This window comes from Geotrypetes seraphini, chromosome 3 (genome assembly GCF_902459505.1).
Source record: "Geotrypetes seraphini chromosome 3, aGeoSer1.1, whole genome shotgun sequence".
NCBI lineage: Eukaryota > Metazoa > Chordata > Amphibia > Gymnophiona > Dermophiidae > Geotrypetes > Geotrypetes seraphini.
The window spans coordinates 329,313,047-329,336,496 of record NC_047086.1 but is presented as its reverse complement, the minus strand read 5'-3'; the positions used below and the strand labels follow the sequence as shown (position 1 = coordinate 329,336,496).

The following is a 23,450-nucleotide window of genomic DNA, read 5'->3' as shown; positions in this document are numbered from 1 at the left end:
TAGACCTATCAAGTGACAGATAGTATGACTTGCTTAACATTTCCCGCAGATTTCTGGTTCGTGAGAACGCAAAATGCGGGATGGAATGAAAAGTCTCATGATGTTGAAGAATATGCCAATTTTGTTTGATAATTTGTTTAATTTGGAAAGCTTTATGTGAATAAGGCAGTACACAGACCAAAGCTGAATCCTCAGTTTGTACTGTATCCTGTAGCAATAATTGTCTCTGCATAGAGAGCCCTTTAATATGAGACTAAGATTTCAAGAGAGGGGTTGCCCTTTGAGGGTTGTAAAAAAAAGCATATAAAAGGGTTCTTTATGCACATAGACAATTGCTACAAATAACTCAAATTCCTATTTGTATTTTAGGAAATTATTGAAAGCTTATCTATTTGTTAAATTTTTGGATTATAAACTGTTTACTAGGATCTTAGCTAAACGCTTACAGATATATATGCCCCATTTGGTGGTGGATGATTAATCTGGGTTTGTATGGGGTTGCCAGACATTTGATAACATTCGAAGAGTGTGCCATATATTGTGGCAAGCTGCTAGTGGACACGACTCAACTCTTATTTTGGGTATTGATGCTGAAAAGGCATTTGATAGGGTATATTGGCCCTATCTATTTTAAGTGTTAGAAAAGATGGGGATATTGGGATTTTTTCTCCACTGGCTTCGATTGCTATATATAGATCCCTTGGTTTCGATTAATATTAATGGAAGCTACACTGATTGTTTTACATTGAGGAGGGAGACCCATCAAGGTTGTGCATTATCACCTGTACTCTTTGCGTTAGCTATGGAGCCCTTTGCCCAGTCGGTACAACAAGCTTTAAATATTACAGGCATAAGTTGTGAAGGTATGGAAACAAAACTATTATTATTTGAAGATGACATTCTCTTTACAATTTGAGACCCTCCCACCTCGTTGAAAGCTGTAGTAGACATTCTGACAGCCTATGAACAGGTGTCAGGATAAATATGTCTAAGTCAGAAATTTTGGATCTTATCCTATCAGATTCAGACCGTAGGTGGATTTCCAATAATTATTCTTTTAAATGGGCTCAACAAACACTACGATACTTGGGGGTCAACTTAACTAAGCAAATCGATATGTTGTATACAGCTAACTACCCTCCCCTTCTGAAATTGTTTTGGCAGGAATTGGAGAAGTGGAAACACCTTGATATTTCCTGGTTAGGCAGGTTGCAAACAATTAAGATGGTGGTGCTACCGAGATTATTGTACCTTTTCTCAGCTTTACTGATCCCTTTACCTAATAAATTCTTCCTCCACTTGGAGCAAAAGATATTTGCTTATATATGGCAATATAAGACGCCAAGAGTAGCTCAAGCCATGATGTATCAACCTAGGAAGTTGGGAGGAATGACTGTTCCCCACTTTCGATATTACTATCAAGCGGCCCAATTACGTTATTTAATCAATTGGAAATGGGATAAGGAAAAATCATGGGTGTGTATGGAGCAAGAGCTATTGGGAGAATTCCCGCTTTGGGCAATACCCTGGTTTCAATATTCACAACTTTCTATTATAGCTAAGAAATCGAATCCTATAATATGACACACTCTCGATCTGTGGACCCAGCTGTATAGGTGATGTTTAGGAGATAAGATTTATTTCATGGGTGCAGCTATTACATATATGCCTAATTTTGCTCCAGGTGACGTTGATGTGGCCTTCAATATATGGGGTAAGAAAGGGCTCAAAACATTGGATCAATTACTGGATGATGGGAAAGTTATTCCTTTTGAAATATGGGTGGAAGAATACGGTCTTCTACCGAGAGATTTATTTTTTTATAAACAAATTGAAAGTTTTATTAGGAAAGTAGTCATTAAAGAAAAGTCAAATTTAGGCAGAGCTATAATAAAGGAAAGTGGGAAAGGCAGTATTACTAGATTATATAATGCACAATTGGAGTATCTTCAATCACCTTTGAAATATAGGCGCCGCTGGGAAAAGATCATTGGCAAACATTATACTGAGAAAGAATGGTCTAAAATAAGGCACTCCCTTTTATATGTCACTATAGCTAGCAATATGATAGAAAATGGTTATAAGATGTTATATTGCTGGTATTATACTCCAGTCCGATTGCAAGCTATGTATGGGAAAGGATCAGATAAATGTTGGAGAGGATGTGGGGAAGTAGGTACGTTTGAACATGTATGGTGGTATTGTATAAAGGCACAAACATACTGGGATAGAGTGATATACTTCATAGAAGAAGTGCTAGGAAGTCCAATACCTAAGACCAGGGCTGCCCAAGTCAGGTACTCGAGATCTACTGGCAGGCCAGGTGTTCTGGATATCCGCAATGAACATGCATGAGAGAGATTTGCATACCAAGAAGGCAGTGCAGGCAAATCTCTCTCAGGCACATTCATTGTGGATATCCAGAAAACCTGGCCTGCCAGTAGATCTTGAGGACCGGACTTGGGCAGCCCTGCCTAAGACTATGGAGTGCTGCTTGTTAAATATAGGACCATCTGCTTTGCCAGTTAAACAGTAGAGATGGATTCATTTGATAATGACAGCTGGGCAATTGGTCCTGGCATCGGCTTGGAAACAGCCAGATTTGACGGCACTTCAAGTATTGCTGTCTAAAGTCCAATACATACAGCAAATGTCAAAATTAACTGCTCTCCGAAGAAACCAGATACAATACTATTTGGGGTACATATGAAAATTGGATTAATCCCCATGAAGGAACAGCGCTATAGATCTCTAAATTATAGCTTATCACACCAGTATAATTCATGAATCTCCTGCACGCGTCCCCTTACCGAGGTGGGGGAGTAAGGGAGGGTTATAGAAGGCATTTGTTTTTTTTAAAGCTAAATTGATATTTTCAGTATGTATTAAGAAATTAGATATAAAAGGAATTAATGTATATTTAAATATTGATTATATAAGATTGATGTTTTAAAATATTTGAATCAATAATAATAAAACGCTAGAGCGCGCATGCGCTCTTGAAAAATCATGAGTCCTGGCGCCATGAGGTGTGCTTCTGTGGCAGTATTCTAATTGATACCTCACGGCGCTTGCAGGGGCTGGAGGCGTGCAACTGTGGAGTTTTTTCAGCGCGGTCGTCTTCAGGAGCATTTGGCTGTTTGTGGACCAGCAGGAGAGTGGTGGTGGCGGTGGCGGTTTCAAGCGGCAGCGCCGGCATTTTCTCTCCTGTTAGTGGAGAGTGGCGGTTCCGGGGTGTGCAGCCGCTGTTACAAAGTTAAAAAAAAAATACAGCTCAGGGAAGTGGAGGGGGAGAGGGAAAGGGGGCTACTTTGAAGGGGGTGTGTGCTGGGAGGCCGACAGAGAGAAGGGGTTCAGAAGAGACAGAGAAATACAGGAAGAGAGACAGAGAGAAAGAAAAACAGGGAGCCAGGCAGAAAGACAGAGAGACAGACAAACAAAAAATGGGGACCAGGGAGAGAGACAGCCAGAAAGATAAATAGGGGGCCAGACAGAAAGAAAGACAGCCATCCATACAGTGGCCAAGGAAAGAGAGAGAGTCAGAAAGAAAGGCAGGGGTCAGGCAGAAAGACAGAGAGACAGAAAAACAGGGGGCCAGGCAGAGAGACAGACAAACAAAAACTGGGGGCCAGGGAGAGAGAGAGGGGGCCAGGCAGAGAGACAGCCAGAAAGATAAACAGGGGCCAGGCAGAAAGACAGACAGAAAGAAAGACAGCCATCCACACAGCGACCAAGGAAAGAGAGAGAGAAATAAAGAAAAAATGACAGTGGGCCAGAAAGACAGCCAGCCAGCAGCCAAAGACAGAGAGAGAAAGAAAAAAACCAGACAGATAGACAGCGGCCACGGAGACAGAGAGAAAGAAAGAATGACAGACAGACAGAGGGCCAGAGAGACAGACAGAAAAGGAGAAAGACAGACAGAAGGAAAGACAGACAAGGGGTCAGAGAGACAGATAGAAAGAAAGATGGAAAAACAGACAGGATGCCAGAAAGACAGACAGACAGAAAAACAGATAGCCAGCAGCCAAGGAGAGAGAGAGAAAGAAAAAAAAATACAGAGACAGACAGCGGCCAAGGAGAGAGAGAGAAAAAAAAAGACATACAGACGGCCAGCGGCCAAGGAGAAAGAAAGAAAGAATGATATACAGACAGGGGGAGAGAGAGACAGACAGAAAGGGAGAGAGATAGACAGAAATAAAGACAAGACAGCCAGAAGCCAAGAAAAGAAAGATAGAAACAAACAAAAAAAAAGACACAGTGGGCAAGGGAGAGAGACAGAAAGAAAAGGGCCAGGGAGAGAGAAAGAAAGACATACATCCTATATAATGTTCCCTGCCGCCGTGTTTTCTGATCCGTGGCTGGATTCTATTTTAGAACGCGGCGGCAGGGAACACTCTGGCCACTCCACTCCTCCCATCCTCGCTCACCAAACGCTGGAGGAAGCACAGGCAAGCTCTCACCCTGCCCGCCGCCCTGTCATTCCTCACACGCGCACGACGCCGAGCCAACAGGTCACTGCCCAGCAGAGGCCCCAACACAGCGCCGACCATAAGGGAATTGCGCACAGGAGCCCCGCCCCGACACAACCCTCCGAAGGCAGCCCGAGAACACGTGCCGACTCTGCCGAAAAGGCACCGCGCACCAACTGAAGAAAACGCCATGGATGCCCGCCCGCAAGGCAGGCTCTCAGGACGACGCTTGCAGCTCCAAGCAGCCAGCGCTCCCGACTTGCAGCCCGCCAGGAAGAGGTGCTGTTGGACAGGGGGAGCAGGGAAGAGGTGCTACTGAGCCGGGGAGCAAGGAAGAGGGACAGGGGGAGCAGGAAAGAGGTGCTACTGGGCCGGGGAGCAAGGAAGAGGGACAAGGGGAAGCAGGGAAGAGGTGCTACTGGGCCGGGGAGCAGGGAAGAGGTGCTACTGGACCGTGGGAGCAGGGAAGAGGGACAGGGAGAGCAGGGAAGAGGTACTGCTGGACAGGGAAGTGGAGTGGGGAGGGAAATGCTGCTGGTGAGAAAAGGGGGCTCAGGCTAAAAGGGAACAGATGGGAGAAGGGGGCTGGTGGGGGGGTAAAAATGGGTTTGGAGCTGGGGCTGAAAATAGGGGACATGTGAGGGAAGGAGGCTTTACTAGCACCCGTTAATGTTAACGGGCTTAAACACTAGTTATCAATAAAGTGGTTTTGGAAAAAAAAGAAAATTGATGGTTTGTATTTTGCTGTGAATTACTCAGTCCTCTTTTATTTTGTTAACCGCACTGATCTGCAAGATATTGCTGTATATAAATTTTTAATATTATATTGTCTGTCCAGTAATGCTCTAAAAATAAGTACTACTAATAATAAAATAGATGCTGTCTTAGTCTTTCAACACAGAATTTCAATTATAACCTTCCACAATGTATAAAATTATTTTTTAAACTGTGAATTGCTTTTTCTTAGAATAAACTCTTTTTGTTGGCTTTTCTTCTTGTCTGATAGGCTTGCTTCTGACAAGATATATGCTGTGTTTTCAGATTGTACTCATGACAAGGTAAGAATTCTCCATTATAAATTTGATTTTGATTTTACAGTTTGCTACTCATGTTTTCTTTCCTTTACTTGACTGTACTTTTCTGTTTCATGCATTGCATTGATACATCTCAGGTATTAAGGAAATGCAGTTAATACAATTTTGAAAGCAGTTTCTGTTGGTAAAACAATACTTGATGGTTTTAATGGTTATAAACTTCTTTAATAAATGTATTTTAAGGGCAGTATATCAAGTATATTGAGTGAAGGTTTGGCCTAGTGGTTAGAGTTGCAGTATCGGCACCTTGAGGTTGCAGGTGCAAGCCCAACGCTATTCCTTGTGACCCTGGACAAGTCATTTAACATTCCATTGCCCCAGGTACGTTGGATAGATTGTGAGCCTACCAGGACAAATAGGGAGAAATACCTGAGTACTTGAATGTAACCTGCTTAGGCTAAGTGGTGTATAAGTACTAAAATAAGTATTGGATTAAACTAAATTTGCCTGCAGAAACGGGCTTCTGGTGCAATAGGTGTGTCATTCTGAACAGTATGGTATTCTCCCCATGCTCTCAAGTTGTGCAGAAGGAATGTAACTCCTCCTCCAGAGGGCTTTGCTACCCCTTTCAGTTTTTCCTTCTGACCGTGAGCCTGAAGGTTCTTACCAAACTTTCAGGAAGTCAATCAAAACTTATCTCTTTGATAAATTTCTCTGACTCCACTTCTGCCTTAATGTACTTCTAAAACACTTCCAGGAAAAATTTGATCATACCATGCTAAGTTTTCTGCAATATTGCTGTCTATACAGTCTCTTCCTCTGTAAACCACTTTGACCTGTTTGTGGTATTGCAATATATAAAAATAAAGTTATTATTATTCTTTAGCACTCTCCAGACCAGTAGAGGTTAATCTTTACGAATGGTATATCCAATCATGACCAGAAGGTGGAGACTGAAAACAAAACTGTGGAATAGTATATAATATCCGTCTTCTTTCAATCTCCAGCAGGTGTTGAGTGAGCTGTACCCATCTCCCTTGGTAGGGCTGTTGGAATTTGTTTAGGGGGTTTCTAGTCCCTGTTTTTGGCCGTCCCTGTTTTTGGCCGGACAGAGCTTGGGCGGGCCCTGTTTGGGGGTCCGTCCGACCTCGGAGGTGTCAAACCCAGCGGGTCTCGAGCGGGGTCCCTCCCCCCCACTTCCTCCACCTCCCCACATTTTTTTAGAGGAGCCTCAGCAGTCAGCCTTGCCCCCTAAATCAAGCTTCGAGAGCCTGTGGAGTCTGTTCTGAGAAAAAAAAATAAAAATCCTGAGGTAGTGCAGGGTTGCTTCCCTGTCAATTTACTGTATTTTACTGTATTTTTGCACTAACCGGCACTTTTCTACTAGCTAGGTCGCATATGGAGCAATTATGCCCTTCTCCGGGGGAGTGGGACACAATTTGGTCCAGCCGCAGGCACTTGCAGCCGGCCTGAACTCGGCGATTTGGGCCGGTGTGGTCATGGAGCTCTGTCGGCAGCGGCTGCAGGCATCCAGAGCTCCCCGGCCTTAGTACCTCATGAGCCGGCTGAAGGCAGTGAGGCAGCCTGGTCTGCTCTCACTGCCTCCAGAGGGATTCCCCGAACCGCCGACGCGGCTTGGCCTGCTTTAGTGTCTGGGACAGTTTAGGTTTCCCAGCCGCTACAGGCCCTGGAGGGTTTATTTTTGGCGGGATCTTCGCCATTTTGACAGACCCCTCTATTTTGTCTGCAACCTCAGGTGACCTTCCCTCTGTATTGCAAACACAGGGGCAGGTTTCAGCAGGGACCCCTGGGGGGTTTTTGCCCCCGATTTAATTTCTTTCTTTGTGCAGATAATTGGGGGTCCCACATGCGCCTGGGGGTTTCGGGGGTGGTTTCCCTTCGCGCCCCCTGTTGCTTTGCCTCCCTCTTTTCATTTGGCGTCCCCTCTTCTGCCTCCTTCATCCAAGCGCCCACGGGGGGCTTGGATTGCACATTGGTGGTCAGAGGAGCATGTTGGCGTGGATGAGGACCTGGCTGCTATGGCGGGCTTCCAGGATCCTCTAGAGGGGACGGCGGGGCGTCAGGTTTCCCGTCTTCCGGCGCAGATGTGTCCGTGGTGCGCCTTTGATTCAGAGGGATGCGCGTTTAGACCTGATTTAGCAGGTCTCCTCGGTGCTGCATTTTTGAAGTTGCGTATGGGGGCCCCTCTGCTTCAGGCGGTCTGTCCTGTTTCATGCTCTTTTCCTGTGCGTCAGGATTTTTGGGATTTTGTGCTGGCGTTGTGGAATACGCCGGGGGTGCCATTTCAGTTGGTGCGCCTTGGCTTGTTGGTATCTCATCCCAGAGGGGGATAGGGCTACCTTAATTTCGCCAGTGGTGGACGCGGTGGTCTCGGCGATTGCTAAGTGGATATATGGCAGATTCATGCTCGTGAATTTTCTTTTTGCTCACTTGTTCATAAATCATTTTCATGTATTGATTACATTTTTGTGTCAGATCATTTAATTCAACAGGTTATAAAAGCCAGCATAGACCCAATCCTTTTGACAGATCATGCTGGAATTTGGATAGAGTTTCATTTTACTGAAAAAAGATTCTAATAGACCTGTTTGGAGATTTAATAATACACTGCTTGCAGATTCAAACTTTCTTGAGGAAATTCAAATAAAAATGCATGAGTATTTTCAACTCAATACCTCGGAGGAAATCTCTTTAGAAACTATTTGGGATGTTTTCAAAACTACAATGAGAGGGCAAATAATTTTGTATTCGGCACATATTAAGAAATTGTTAAAATTAGAATTTTCTAATTTGGAACAAACTATTTTGACTTTAGAGTTACAATTGGCCTTGAAATGGGATCAGATTACCTTGCAGGCCCTTTCGAAAGCTAAATATAAATATGAGATTTCCTCACAATTGGCTAGGAAAGATTTGTTTTCTCAACAAGCTCTGTATTATGGAAACTCGAATAAAGCGGGAAGATATTAGCTAATTACCTTAAAGCAAAAAAGAGAAATGTTAAAATTGTGGCCATTACAGATGAAAAAGGTAAAAAACATACTCAAATTGGAAATATTTTAAAACAATTTTTGGAATTTTATAAAGCTTTATATTCTTCTGAGCTTTATTCAGATAAAGAACTTGAAGGGTCAGAATTTTTAAAGTTAATTAAGGGGCCAAAAATTCCCGAGCATATGAAAAGAAATCTTGAGGCACCTATATCACTTAAGGAACTTCAGAAAGCGTTGAAGTCCCTCAGAGCTGGATCTGCTCCGGGTGGTGATGGTTTTATGGTGGAGTTTTTCAAATCATTTCAAATTTTTCTTTTACCTCATCTTCTAAATTTATATCAATCTCGACTAACTAAAGGTTGTATTTCAGGTACTATAGCAGAATCTTTAACCATTGTTTTGCCGAAGCCAAATAAAGATCCCCTTTTGGTTTCAAACTAAAGGCCTATTTCTTTAATTAATGTGGATATCAAACTCCTGGCTAAGCTAATGGCTCTAAGATTAGCCAAGGCTCTCCCTTATATGATCGGTATGCACCAAACTGGTTTCATTGCTTAAAGACATTCTTCAAATAATACTAGATTGGGATTTCATATGCTAAGTTTATCAAAAACAATGGCTGATCCGGCTTTCCCTGTCTCTTTGAATGCAGAGAAGGTCTTTGATCATGTGGAATGGACTTTCATGTGTCAGGCAATGGATTGGTTTGGTATAAGATCCAGATTTATTCAAATGATTCAAACCTTGTATAGTTCCCCCTCAGCCAGGCTATATATTAATACATTTTCTGAATGTTTTTGTCTGAAGAGGGGAGTTAGACAAGGATGTCCCTTATCTCCTTTGCTTTTTGATATTGTTCTGGAATCCTTGTTGGCTATACTGCAGGCAAAGGAGATACAGGGGATTCCTTATGCAGGTTGGGAATAAAAGATCTCTGCTAATGCAGATGATATTTTGCTTCATTTGAAGAATCCCAAAACCACCATTCTGCATTTACTGGAATTAATTGATAGGTTTGGTAAATTCTCTGGATACAAAATAAATCGGAGCAAATTGGAGGTTCTTCCGTTAAACGTGCATTGTGCAAAAGGATTATTTGATCCATTCCCCCTTTCCTTTGGAAGGAAGAGGATATAAAATATTTAGGTATTATGATTCAGAAAACATTGGAAGACACGATGACAATAAATGAAAATTTTTTATTGCTGAAAGTCAAAGAAATGTGTGAGCATTGGAATCCCTTACTTCTCTCTTGGTAGGGGAGAGTCCAAACTGTCAAAATGATGATTTTTCCTGTAGTTTGCTACCAAATGAGGATGTTGCCAGTTTATTTTCAAGGGTCCTTCTATAAAAAAAAAATTAAATGGTATTCTTACTAAATTTATTTGGCTGGGTAAAACTGCTAGAATTGCTTTAGTATCTTTACAAAAACTAATTGCGGTGGATGGGGTAAATTTTCCAAATTTTTATACATACCATCAAGCATTTATTCTGCGTCAGAGTATGTATTGGATCCTTCCTGAGGTTTTGGAGCATCTTATAGATTTGCTTTATTTAGAATGGCTACTCATGTCCCCAGTACGATTATCTGAAATTGTTGCCACAAAATTAGTGCTTAGCAATATATCCACTCTTATTGGCACTAACTCTATATACTGAAATCTTATTATATCTTTTTAGGTAAAGCTATGTGATGCTCGCTCATTGATGGAGGCCCTTAATTGATTTCTTTCCATTACACTATTCTGAAGGTTAAAACAGCAACCCATATATATTTTCTATAATATAATTCTATTTGCATATCGTTCATACACACACACATACACATTTTCATACACTATTTCTTATTGGAGCTCCAATCAACATTCACTTCATATTTCAAAAATTCAAGAAAAAATTAAAAGGGGGGAGGTAGAGTAGCCCATATAACCAGAGAACAAAGAGAGTCTTTTTAATTTTTTACCTCTACAAAGCAAATTTTTAATACATTTACCCCCTCTTTTACTAAGGTGCGCTAGCGTTTTTAGCGCGCGCTAACCCCCGCGCTACGTGTAAAAACTAACGCCAGCTCAATGGTGGCGTTAGCGTCTAGTGCGCGCTAAAACCGCTAGTGCAGCTTAGTAAAAGGAGCCCTTAGTCTTTCCTGAATCCTGCTATCTAGTATACCTGGAAAGTAGTGGAAATGCAAGTAACTATGTAAAAAGATCCGCATTAGCCTAGACCTTTATATGCTATTCTCCCATGTTATCCAGAGCACCATCTCAGGAATGTTTGAGCTCCATAAATGTTTGCTTATATTGGTGATTTCAATGTTTGGAATGTTCAATTATAATGTTTAACATGTTTGTTATACAGTGGAACCTGGGTTTACGAACATAATTTGTTCCAGAAGTATGCTCGTAAAGCAAATTGCTCGTATATCAAAGCGAGTTTCCCCATAGGAATGAATGGAAACTCACTTGATTCGTTCCCCCCCCCCCCCTCAAGGCCACCGGCGCTGCTCCATACACCCCCCTCCCCGAGAACCGGCATTGCACCCCCCCCCCCCCCCCGCCAGCGAACGCCCCCCACGTGATCCGGCATCCCCTCCGCTTGTGTGCCCCCCCCCCCCCCCGCGATCCTGCATCCCCCCGCTGAGCACCCAAATAGCATCCCTTACCCCGATTTGGCACCGGCACCAGTACCAACGCACAGGACATGCCGGTGCCCGAAGATCCTCCCTCTTGACTGAGCTGGGCTGGACTGGGCCTTGAGCATTTGCGCATGCTTAGGGCCTTCTGGTCTCGCTCTCTTGGCCCAGTCCAGCCCAGCCCAGCCAAGAGGGAGGATCTTCAGGCACCGGCATGTCCTATGTGTTGGTGCTGGTGCCAAATTGGGGTAAGGGATGCTATTTGGGTGCTCAGCGGGGGATGCAGTATCGCGGGGGAGGGGGCGACATGAACAGGGGGGATGCCATAACTTTGGGGGGGGGGCGCTCGTAAATCAAATCAAGCTCGGTTTCCAAGGCGCCGATTTTGCGAATGTTTTGCTCATCTTGCAAAACATTCGCAAACCGGTGCACTCAGAGCAGAACAGAAATGTATTTTGGAGAGTCTCCTTGTACCCCTCCTTCTTATGTTTTCTATATAGTGCTGTCACTTGCTTTGGTACAAAGCTGGGTTTTCCCAGCAGCGATTCAGTCAGGCTTCTTCCGGCCACCCCGGGGACTTCTCTCTTCTGCAGCTTCCTGTTGCCAAATGGGAGGGACGTACAGAGGGAAGATCCCTGGGGTAGCTGGAAGAAGCCTGGTTGAATCACTGCCGGAAAATCCCAGCTTTGTAAGACCATCAAATGTGGATGGGAGGGAGGCAAGCAGGCCGGCTGACTGAGAGAGAGCCAGACTCAGACTTGCTGAAGGGTAGAGGGAGAAGAGGGTGAGAGAGACCAGACTGGACTGCATAGAAAAGGGATAGAGTGAATGATGCAAGGTCATGATTGGGGAAGGGGAAAGTAGACAAATTCAACAGACTTGTGAAGGGGGCAGGAAAGGATGGCTAGGAAGGAGAAAGACTAGATGGACTGGGCAGGAGAAAAGGGAGGGCTACAGTGAGAGATGCCAGCCCGCAGGAGATATGGGATGAAGAGTGCAAGAGGAAGGATAAAGAAAAGGGAGAAGCTGGGCATTGGGAGGGAAAGAGATGAAATGTTGGAGGGAGCACAGGAACAGGGATATGGGGTAATGCTGGAAAGGGGGAGAAATAGAGATAGAGGTGTGATGCTGTATGGAAAGGAAGAGAAGTGAGAAGGAGGGAGGAGATGGTACACATGGCTGGATGGAGGGGAAGAGAAGAGAAAAGATTTTGCACATGATGGAAGGCAAAGAATGGGAAACAAGCTGGAGGAGATGGTTCATATAGATGGAGAAGGGAAAAGAGCAGGAGGGAGAGGATGCACATGGAGGAGAAGGGAAAGTAGATAGATTTGAGGAGGTAGAAAAATGGAAATATCAGCACCAATGATTAAGGCAGAAAGTTAAGAAAGGAAAGAAAAAAATATCAAATGGACAGGAGGCTCTGAATTAAGAGCAGAGACTGAGAACAAGATGATTAGAAAATAAAATCACCAGACAAAAAAAAAAGTAGGAAAAATAATTTTATTTTTTGTGTATTGAATGAAATGTGAGTATTGAGTATTTACATTTGCTGTCTTTTGTATTTTGAACTGTACACAAAGAAATGCATGTTCTCTTTTTCTTTGGTGGTGAAGTGCATTCAGAGTCTGGTATCTTAGTATAGAGCCTTAGTTAGTAATGTGCAGCCTAAAGGCGTAACCAGCCACCTAAAGTGGGTGGGCACAAGAATCCCATCCCCCCCCGGCTTGGCATCTTTCCTTATACTCCCCCACCCCAGGCAAATGATCAACTCTAAATTGCCCTCCCACTCCTCCATACCTTTTCAACCCTGAAATGCTTTACTAACAGCAAATAGTGACTCAGGGCAAGATTCTCAAAAGTTTAACGCAGTTGCTAAACTGTTTTCCGGAGGTTTAGCCTGTATGCAGTATAGCGGTGGATTATAAAAACGGATTATCTCCGTCTTTAGCGACGCTAGCAGTCTCTGACATTGACATGCAAATGCACTCTTCAACATTGAAATGAGCCATCTGGTGGATTCTTAAAAAATGCCGAGCCATTTTTAAAAAGCGACATCGGCTTTTGGTGTCTAAAAAAAACCCGACTGGTTCAGGGGTGCCGGTCAGTGTCAGATTGTTAGAAAACCCATCCAATAAAAAAAAAAAAAAATCTTGCCTGAACATGCCCCCCCCCCAAGCAGCAGGAAAGATGCCCACTCTCCTGCTGCACTAAATAAAAATAAATCCTGCTTGACCTAACCCAAATGCCCCCTCCTCCCCCCCGGCAGCAGAAGAGATGCCCACTCACTCTTGCTGCAAATAAAAAAAAAAATAATTAAAAATCCTGACCGGAACGCACCTTCCCCCCCCCCGCAGCAGGAGAGATGCCCACTCTTTCCTGCTAGTAGTGACTCTCTTCTCCTGTCTCTGCTGTACCCCTTCCCTAAACAGATAGCCAACAGGACATCCTCCTTGCAGCTGCTGCTGCCTGGGATGCACCGGGGTGGAGCCTGAGGCTTCTGGGGTCACTATAACTAGGGCTTATATTAAGACCTACCCTGAAAATCATGCTAGGGCTTATTTTCAGAGTAGATCTTGTTTTTGGGGAAACTCTGTAGGATTAAATTGCATTGATGGTTACAAGGTGTCCTGAATCACAGGGTGGCAGGATGGCTTTTAAAAAATGTGTTGCTTTTTAGTTCAGGGATTCTGATGATCTCAATTTATTCCTAGATTTCCAGAGATGAAGCAGTTAATCAGATAAGACTTGAAACAGAAGAAATACTGAAAGGTATAGTGAATAGATAAGGGGATTTATAAGCCTTTGCTGTATTGCTATGTTATGTTATGTATTCCACCTTTATCTATTCAGTTCAAGATCGAATTACATTACAAGAGGTTGAATCAGTTACCCAGGAAGTTAAAATGGACAGTTTGATACAGACATTCAATACAGTTTCTAGTACAGGTAGATCAGTACAGTTATTAATATAGTTAAGACATAGTTACACGTTCAAGTAGGTCATCATTGGCTCATCATTATGTCCCAGGAGTTGTATTAGACAGTTTAGAAATGGGCTTTTTGCATTTACCATTTTAGTTAATTCAGGCTTGGCTCCCTGTCTTTGTACAAAAATGCTTTTAAAAGTTTTCTGAATCTGAGATAGTGGTCACAAGATCGTAGTTGGTTCCAGCATTTTGCTAATTGATATCAGATTGGTAAGATAATTTGCCTGGTAGACTTTATATTGTTGCATGCTGGGAATTTTAAGTGGAAAAGATTTTTGGTGGAATATCTGTTGGAGGCACCTTGAAGTAGGATGGGGGCATTGCTTGTCAGGATCTTAAAAACAGTGATGCCTAATTTAAACTTGATCCTTGTAGTTATAGTCCGCCAATGTAGATTCATATAGTAGGGCTGTGAGTGTTCAGATTTCCATATACGAGTCTTACTGCTGCATTTTGAATTAGTTGAAAATGTGGTAGCAATGTGTTAGAGCAAAGAACTAGTATTACACCAGTAGTCTAGTCGAAATAAGATTAAAACTCAGCCTCTGTTTCAAGTATTTTCTGATGGAGCTTAGCTTTTTCATCACAAGGAAAGATTGTTTTATTATTGATTGATTGTATATGGCTCTTCATGGCTAGGTGGTTATGAATTTCTATTCCTAAGATTCAGGATTGTAGTTCTAATGGAAAGTCTGTGTTGTCTACTGAGGTGTAGTGTGGATCAGTTGAGATTCTTAAAAAAAGGAATTTGGTTTTGTTCTTATTTAGTTTGAGGCGGAGGGTTGAGGTCCAGTTTTCTATGAGGTGAACACATTTTATGACAAAGGTGAAGGTGTTGGCTAATGCAGCTGTTAACAGGTAGCATGATCGTTATGTCTGCATAGGCAAAATGTTTTATTTGTGCGAGATCTAGGATGGCTCCCAAGGATTTCACTGATAGTGAAAGTGGGGATCCTTGGGGAACCCTGCTGGAAGGGTGCGACATGTCAGAAAGTTCACTATCCTTACATACAGCATAGTGCAGAGAGGTTAGGAAGCCTTGGAACCAGGAGAGGACTGGGCTGCTAAATCCAAAATCACTGATGATCTCGGACATTCGATCGAAGTCTCCTCTCTCGTTCCTCCCTGCCCTTCTCATGTGCCCTGTGGAACGCCCGCTCCTTATCCAACATACTTACCTTCATCCATGACCTCTTTATCTCTAAAAAGCTCCACCTGCTAGCACTAACTGAAACCTGGATCGGCCCTGAAGACTCTGCTTCAGCTGCCGCCCTGTGTCATGGAGGGTACCTTTTCTCACACATGCCTCACCCAGATGGTCATGGAGGCGGTGTTGGACTCTTACTTTCACCGTCTTGTAAATATCAACCCCTTCTTCTGTCTCAATCTCACTGTTCTCCTTCCTTTTGAAGTTCACTCCATCTGTCTATTCGCAGTTATCTACCGTTCCCCTGACAAATCCTTCTCCTTCCTCACTGAGTTTGACTCCTGGCTCTCCTTTCTTGAACCCTCATTTCCCTCCCTTATCCTCGGCGACTTCAACATCCATGCCGATGACCCTTCTGACTCCTATACGTCCAGGTTTCTCGCTCTAACGTCCTCATTTGACCTCCAGCTGTGCTCCATCTCCCCTACTCACCAGAAAGGCCACTGCCTTGACCTCGTCCTCCAACTGTTCTGTCACCGAATTCTGCACCTCTAATATTACCATCTCTGACCATCAGCTGTTAATCTTCACAACTCATCACTCTCCACCCCTTCCCCAACCGGTCACTACCCATACATTTAGGAACATTCAGGCTATTGACCCTGACGTGCTCTCTACCACTGTCTCATCTCTCCTTTCTGCTACTATGTCAGATAAGTCTACTGATGAAGCTGTCCTCTCATATAACCCCCTTCTCTCATCTTCTATCGATACCTTCCCATTTCCCGTCTTGTAAGACGTGCCAAACCCAGCCCTGGTTGACCACCAAAATCCGTTACTTGTGCTCCAGTGCCCGAGCTGCTGAACGTCTTTGGCTTAAATCCTGCACATTTACTGACTTTGTTCATTTCAAATTCACGCTGACGTCCTTTCAATCTACCCTCTTGCTTGCCAAATAGGACTACTACAACCATTTAACTAATTCTCTTAATGCCAACCCTCACCGTCTCTTTGCCACATTCAGTTCTCTACTCAAAATGCCCCGCCTCCTATCCCCTCTTCACTCTCCCCCCAGATGATGACAGAGCTCTTCCATGACAAGATTCACCTTGAATTCTCTACAGTGCCACCTCCCCCACCACCCCTTCCGACTGTCCGCTCTGTCAACCTCCCTTCAGCAACCCCTACAACCCTTTCTCCCTTTCAGAAGAGGAAACTGCTCATCTTCTCTCCTCCTCTAAACCCACCACCTGTTCCTCTGATCCGATTCCTACCTGCCTACTCTCATTCATCGCTCCCACTGTAATCACTCCCATCTGTCACAACCTCAACCTTTTCACTCTCCACTGCTACAGTTCCTGAAGTCTTTAAACATGCTGTAGTTACACCCCTTCTTAAGAAGCCCTCACTAGACCCTACATCCCCCTCCAACTACTGCCCTATCTCCCTCCTCCCCTTCCTGTCCATACTATTTGAACGTGCTGTTCACTGCTGTTGCCTAGACTTCCTTCTCATAATATTCTTGACCCACTTCAATTGGGCTTTTGCCCTCTCCACTCTACAGAAACTGCCCTTGCTAAAGTCTCTAACGACCTGTTCCTGGCCAAATCCAATGGACTCTACTCTATCCTCATTCATCTCGATCTGTCTGCTGCCTTCGACACTGTTGATCACCACCTCCTTGTCCTCGCTGGGATTCCAGGGTTCTGCTTTCTCCTGGTTTTCTTCCTGTCTCTCTCGTCGTACCTTCAGCGTATGTTACGTGGATCCTCTGCCGCCGCAATCTCGCTGTCTATTGATGTACCCCAAGGCTCTGTCCTAGGCCCTCTCCTCTTTTCCATATATACCCGCTTTCTTGGTACATTGATCTCCTCTCATGGTTTTCGATATCGCCTCTATGCTGATGACTCCTAGATCTACCTCTCCACACCAGATATCTCTACAAGAGTTCAGGCCCAAATTTCAGCCTGCCTGTCCGACATTGCTGCCTGGATGTCTTACTGCCATCTCAAACTGAATATGACTAAAACTGAACTCCTTATCTTTCCACATAAACTCACTTTCCCCCTCTTGCCGTTCTGTTTCTGTGGATAATACTATCCTCCTCCTTGTCTCGTCAGCTTGCAACCTTGGGGTGATTTTTGACTCCTCTCTCTTCTTCTCTGCTCAGATCCAACAAACTGCCAAATCCTGTCGCTTCCTCCTCTTTAGTATTACCAAAATCCATCCTCTTCTCTCTGAACACACTACCAAAACTCATCTCTCTCCTCTGCTCAGATCCAACAAACCGCCAAAACCTGTTGCTTCCTCCTCTATAATATTACCAAAATCCACCCTCTCCTTATCCATGCTCTCATCACCTTGCGCACCCATCTCTCACCTCTTCAATCCGTTCAAAATTCTGCTGCAAGACTCATATTCCGTGAAAGCCATTATTCTCACATTACCCCTCTCCTCATGTCACTTCATTGGCTCCCCATCCATTTCCAAATACAGTTCAAACTCCTCTTGCTGACTTACAAGTGCATTCGCTCTGAAGCCCCCCAATATCTATCTTCACTTATCGCCCCCTATGATTGTCTATTGTTTGTTAAATGTACAGCACTGCATACACCTTTCAGCGCTATAGAAATAATAAAAGTAGTAGTAGTATGTTGAGAGTCTTAGCTCCTGTTGTAGAAGTGGAGAATTCTCAGGCTGACTATCTCAGCCGGCAGACACTGGACCCAGGAGAGTGGTGGTCGTCCCCACAGGTGTTGGACAGCATTGTGCGGCAGTGGGGATGCACACTAATGGATCTGATACCATTAGCAGTAAATGAAAAAGTGGATTGCTTTTAACAAGCCTTTTCATGTTTCAGAGCTCAAGGGAAGAAAGTCTCTCTAGCCTCTCATCCGGATGTGGCAAGATTCTTGAAGGGGACCCTCCTGTTGCACCCGCTGGTGCAGATGCCCTTTCCTTCTTGGAATCTTCTTAGAATTATCATACAGTGTCTCAGCAAGGCTCTGTATGAGCCTTTGTTGGAGGCTTCCTTACTGGATCTCACTGTCACGACAGTGTTCCTGGTAGCAATTGCTTCTGAGACGAGTCTCTGAATTGCAAGCACTTTACTGTAGGGAGCTGTTCTGTAAATTACGGAAGCAGGGCTTTCCTTGCACACAGTCCCATCCTTTTTACCAAAAGTTGTGTTGGCCTTCCACATCAATCAAGAAGTCCAATTACCTGCGTTTCATCCCACGGGATCAAAGAAAAAGGACAAAGTTTTGAGGTTACTGGATGTTTGGAGGTTCTTCTCTGTTACCTTGAAATTACCAATGAATTTTGGCTCTCGGATCATCTTTTTGTTCTGTCTAGTCAAGCTAAACATGGAAGGCCTGTGTCAAAGGCTTCTATCTCCAAATGGATTAGAGTGGCGAATTCTGCTGCATATGTTGGCTGTGGGAAGCAACTACCAATCTTTTTGAAAGTGCATGCCATCATGCTTCACTCTTTTACCAAGTTTTATAGGGTGGTCGTGATAGCCAGTGAGGACACCGCTTTTAGGGCTTCTGTATTGAAGTCCCACCATAGATTTTTGTAAAACTCTACTACTAACTGCTTCTAACAAGTCAACTGGCCATGTCTAACTCCTTGTAAAGACCTGTTTGTTACCTCTTGGCAATTTCCTTATTAACTGCCTGCCAATTTATACTGTAGCTCACTGACTCTAGTCAGTCTAGGCTTTTGCGTTATGATTCAGGAGACTGCTTTGGTACATCTCTAGCATTCAGGACTACTAGACACATTGCACTAGAAAGAAAGATCAGGTTCTTACCTCTATAATCTTCTTTCTTGTAGATGTGTCTAGTAGTCCTGAAGCACCGCCCTGTCAGTGATATTCACCTGCTTTCTGTCTTGGTGAGAGTGTATGTCTGGAACTAGAGAATTGTCTGTGTCTCAGCTAGGAAAAAAAATGTTTTCTGACTGACATCAGGACAGCAGACTAGCTACGAGCTCCATAGTTAGTGCAGGTTGCACGCCATTGCTATCATAGATTTTACTAATGTTTTTTGTTAATAATTCTTTCAGAAAGGAATTGTATACTCGGGGAGATTCCCTATTCCCCTCTTATTTGTCTATGCCTCTTATACTAGTGGTTTGTTAAATGTACAGTATTTTTTGACTGCTTTAATACAAACTGAGCCAGCATGGGCCAGTCTACAGTTCGGCCCCATTCAGTGACAGTGCTGTTCCCCTCTGCTCTTCTCGCGTCCCACCGCCCATGGGTCTCGGGAGTTGCTGCTGGTTTGGCAGGAGCAGTCTTTTGGTTCTCAGGACCTGGACCTTTTGGGGAGCTCTCCAGGATCCTCTGGGGGATACAGTTTTCCTGCTAGCGGCAGCTTTGCACTGCATCTGCTTGTGCCAATGCGTCCATGGGGTGCGTTTTTTGGCAGGACGAGCTCCGTGAGATGCCTTTTCCGGTCTCCTCTTCTGTGCTGATCTGAGGACACCGTGTCGGAGCCCCCTTGTGAGGTGGACCCTTTGCTTTAGATGCTCTGCCCTGTTTCCCGCTCTTTCCCTATGCATCAGGATATTCGGGATATTATGCTTGCACAGTGGTAGGTGCCGGAGGCGCCCTTTCGCTTTAAGCGTTCAATGGCCCACCTATACCCCATCCCGGAAAGGGAGCGGGACTCTCTGAAGTCGCAGGTGGTGGACGCTATGGTCTCGGCCATCTCGAAGCGGCATACCATGCCTGTGGAGGGCGGTTTTGTCTTTAGGGACCCTGAGGAACGTAAGTTAGTCTCTCCTCAAACAGAGTTTTGATGTGACAGCTCTGGCAGTCCAGGCGGCGATTTGTGGTGGGCTGGTTGCTCGGGGGTGTTTTCACTGGGCTGTTCGTGTCCTTGACAGTGGGTCTGATAATTGGGACATAGTAGAGCAGGAAGTTGCCAGAATTGAAATTGGTGCTTCTTATCTCTTAGATGCCTTGTATGATCTCTTGCGTGCTTCTACCAAGTCTATGGCTTTTGGAGTGGTAGCACGCCGTACCTTGTGGCTTTAAGCATGTTCGGCGGATGCGGTGTCCAAAGCTCAGCTGATGAAATTCCCCTTTAGGGGTCTTTCTTGTTTGGTGAGGATCTGGACAAGTTGGTCAGATTCTAAAGTGCCTCGTTTGCCTGAAGATATAGCTAGGCCACTGGCACGGGGTGGTACTGTTCATAGATGTGGGTGTGATTTCTGCCGTCGCCACCCTGGGCAAGGGGCCTCTTCTTTTCAGACCCCTGGGCTTTCCAGAGGTCAGTATTTACAGTGCATGCAGTCTTTTTGAGGGGCCCGCCGGGCTGCTGGTTGTGCCCCCCCTGGTTCACCTGCAGCCTATCCTACCCAATGACTCCTTTTTGGCGCCTGCTCTAATTTTGGTAGACGTCCGGCTGCATGATTTTAATCTACAGTGGGTAGAGATCACGTCCAATCAGTGGGTACTGGAGGTGATTTGAGACAGTTACGCTTTGGAATTTGCCCATTCATTGCCAGATCATTTTCTCGCTTCTCCCTGTCAGGCAGCGTGGGAGAAGCAAGCTTTTTGCCAGACCCTTAAAGGCTTGCTAGATCTCAAAGCAGTAGTCCCAGTGCCACCTTGTGAGTGGTACATACTCAGGGATTCGATTTACTTTGTGGGGCCACAGAAAGAAGGGACACTTCAGCCCATCTTAGATTTGAAAGGGGTCAACAGGGCTCTCCAAGTTCCGTCCTTCCACGTGGAAACTCTGCGGACTGTGATTCTGGCAGTTTAGCCAGGGGAGTATCTAACTCTTCTAGTTCTGATGGAGGCCTACTTGCTTATTCCAATTCGGGCTTCTCATCCTTGCTTCCTGCGCTTTGCAATCTTGGGGCAGCACTATCAGTTCTGTGCACTTCCCTTTGATCTGGCCGCAGCTTCCCGGACGTTCACCAAGGTTATGTGGTCGTCATGGCGGGATTGCACTAAGAAGGTATTCTGGTTCATCCCTACCTGGACGTCATTGCAGAGTCATTGCAAAGTCATTGCAGGAGAGTCTGCCTGGACGTCATTGCAAAGTCGTTGTAGGAGAGCACCTTGGTCACGGCTCGGGTGGTGGAGTTTCTGCAGTCTCTGGGATAGGTTATCAACCTTTCCAAGAGCCAGTGGGCCCTTCTCAGTGCCTGGAGTATCTTGGAGTTCTATTCGACACCTCCTTGGGGAAGGTCTTCCTTCCAGAGGCCCGGGTAAGCACATTACAAACTCAGATTCGCCTGCTTTTGGCAGCCTAGTGTCCTCGGGCACAGGATTTCCTCCAAGTCTTGGGGTCGATGGTGACTTCCTTAGACATAGTGAGGTGGGTTCCTGCCCATTTGCATCCTCTTCAGTATGCTTTCTACGGAAGTGGTCACCTCAGAGGCACAGTCTGGATCTTTCTGTCCTTCTGTGGGGCTTGGCTCGCTGCAGTCTTCGTTGGTGGCTCCAGACCTTTCATCTAGTGCAAGGGTCGAGTCTGGATCAGCCGCAGTGGCCGGGGCTGCTCATGGATGCCAGTCTCCTCGGTTGTGGAGCACAGTGTCTAGGTCACTCGGCTCAGGGCACCCGGTCCACGGAGGAGGCGTCCTGGTCGATCATCAGTGTTCTAGAAACAATAGACATCCATTTAGCGCTGTTAGCCTTCCGGTCCTTTCTGATGGGCAAGTCAGTCAGGGCTGGGCAGAGTCTCACCTTCATGACGTCTCAGCCTCCCATATAGCAGGCGTGGAAAAAGTGTAGGTGGACTTTTTGAGTCATCATGCCCTAGATCCCGGGAAGTAGTGTCTAAGTCACGCAGCCTTTCAACTAATAGTGCAGTCTTGGGGTCAGCCCCTTATGGACCTGATGGCCATGAGTATGAACGCCGCTTCTTCGGTCAGGTCGAGGGGCTGGATGCTCTGGTTCACCCATGGCCAATGGAGGGTCTGTTGGATGTGTTCCCTCCGTGACCATTAGTGGGTAGAGTTCTTCTCCACATTGTTCGTCATCCAGGCCTGTTGATTCTGGTGGCTCCAGATTGGCCCAGGCGCCCGTGGTACACGGTCCTGGTGAGGCATCTTTTGGCGGATCCTCTTCCTCTTTCGACTTACCTTCTGTCTCAGGGCCCCATTCCAATGTTCGATCCGGGTCACTTTGGTCTTAACGGCTTAGCTCTTGAAAGGGACCACCTAGGTAAGAAGGGTTATTCAGATAGAGTGATCTCAACCCTTTTGGGGTCTTGGAGATTTTCCACTTCTTGGGCTTCTGTGCGGGTTTGGTGTATATTTGAGAGGTGATGTGCTGCGCAGAGTGGTCTCTTTTTGCACTTCCCTACCAAACATCTTAGAATTCTTGCAGGATGACCTGGACAGGGGCCTGGTTTGGTCTTCTCTCTAGGTTCAACTTGCGGCCTTGTCAGCCTTTTCATGGGTTGTTGAAAGGTCAGCGTGATTCGCTTCTTGCAGGTGGCCCAATTACTCAAGCCTCCCGTGCGGCCCTCTGTTCAACTTGGGATCTTAATTTGGTCCTGTCTGTTCTGGTGCGTCCACCCTTTGAACCTTTGGGTGACCGCTCTTTGAAGGACCTTACTCTTAAAGTGGTCTTCATGTTGTCAATTTCATCTGCTAGACATGTTGCTGAGCTGCAGGCTTTCTCTTGTAGGTCTCCCTTTCTCGAGTTCTCTAGGGAGTGGGTTATCTTGTGGCCTGTTCCTTCTTTTCTGCCCAAGATAGTTTCGCATTTTCATGTCCATCAGGCAGTGGTCCTCCTGGTGTTGGGTAGTCGGGAGAGATTTTCTGAGCAGAAACAGTTGCGCAAGTTGGATGTTAGTCGGGTCCTTCATGCTTATGTTCAAAGGACCCAGGAGATCAGGAAGTCAGATTATCTTTGTCCTGTTGTCAGGAGGATGGTGTTTCTAAGGCTACCATTGCATGCTGGATCATGGAGACTATTGCGTCCACTTCTCTTCTTCAGAACAATCCTGTTCCTGAATTTCTCAAGGCTCATTCCACTCGGGGTCAAGCAGCGTCTTGAGTTGAGTCTTCTCTTGTGCCTCCGGTGGATATTTGCAGGACTGCAGTTTAGTTTTCTCTGCATTCCTTTGTCAGACACTACCATGTGGATGTTCATGCACGTTTGGTGTATTCATGAGCGTGTTCTGGTGTTGGCCCT

The 23,450-nt window shown here is 45.2% G+C and overlaps 1 protein-coding gene across 2 annotated transcripts in view; it reads left to right on the top strand.

The window, feature by feature from the left end:
- Window positions 1-23,450, top strand: part of PNPT1 (polyribonucleotide nucleotidyltransferase 1) — a 149,201-nt gene that overhangs the window by 46,232 nt on the left and 79,519 nt on the right. For both annotated transcript variants that reach the window (XM_033938048.1, XM_033938049.1), the window contains exons 10-11: window positions 5,476-5,527; window positions 13,861-13,918. In XM_033938048.1, coding sequence (XP_033793939.1) covers window positions 5,476-5,527; window positions 13,861-13,918 — 110 coding nt within the window. The remainder of the gene's footprint in view (window positions 1-5,475; window positions 5,528-13,860; window positions 13,919-23,450) is intronic.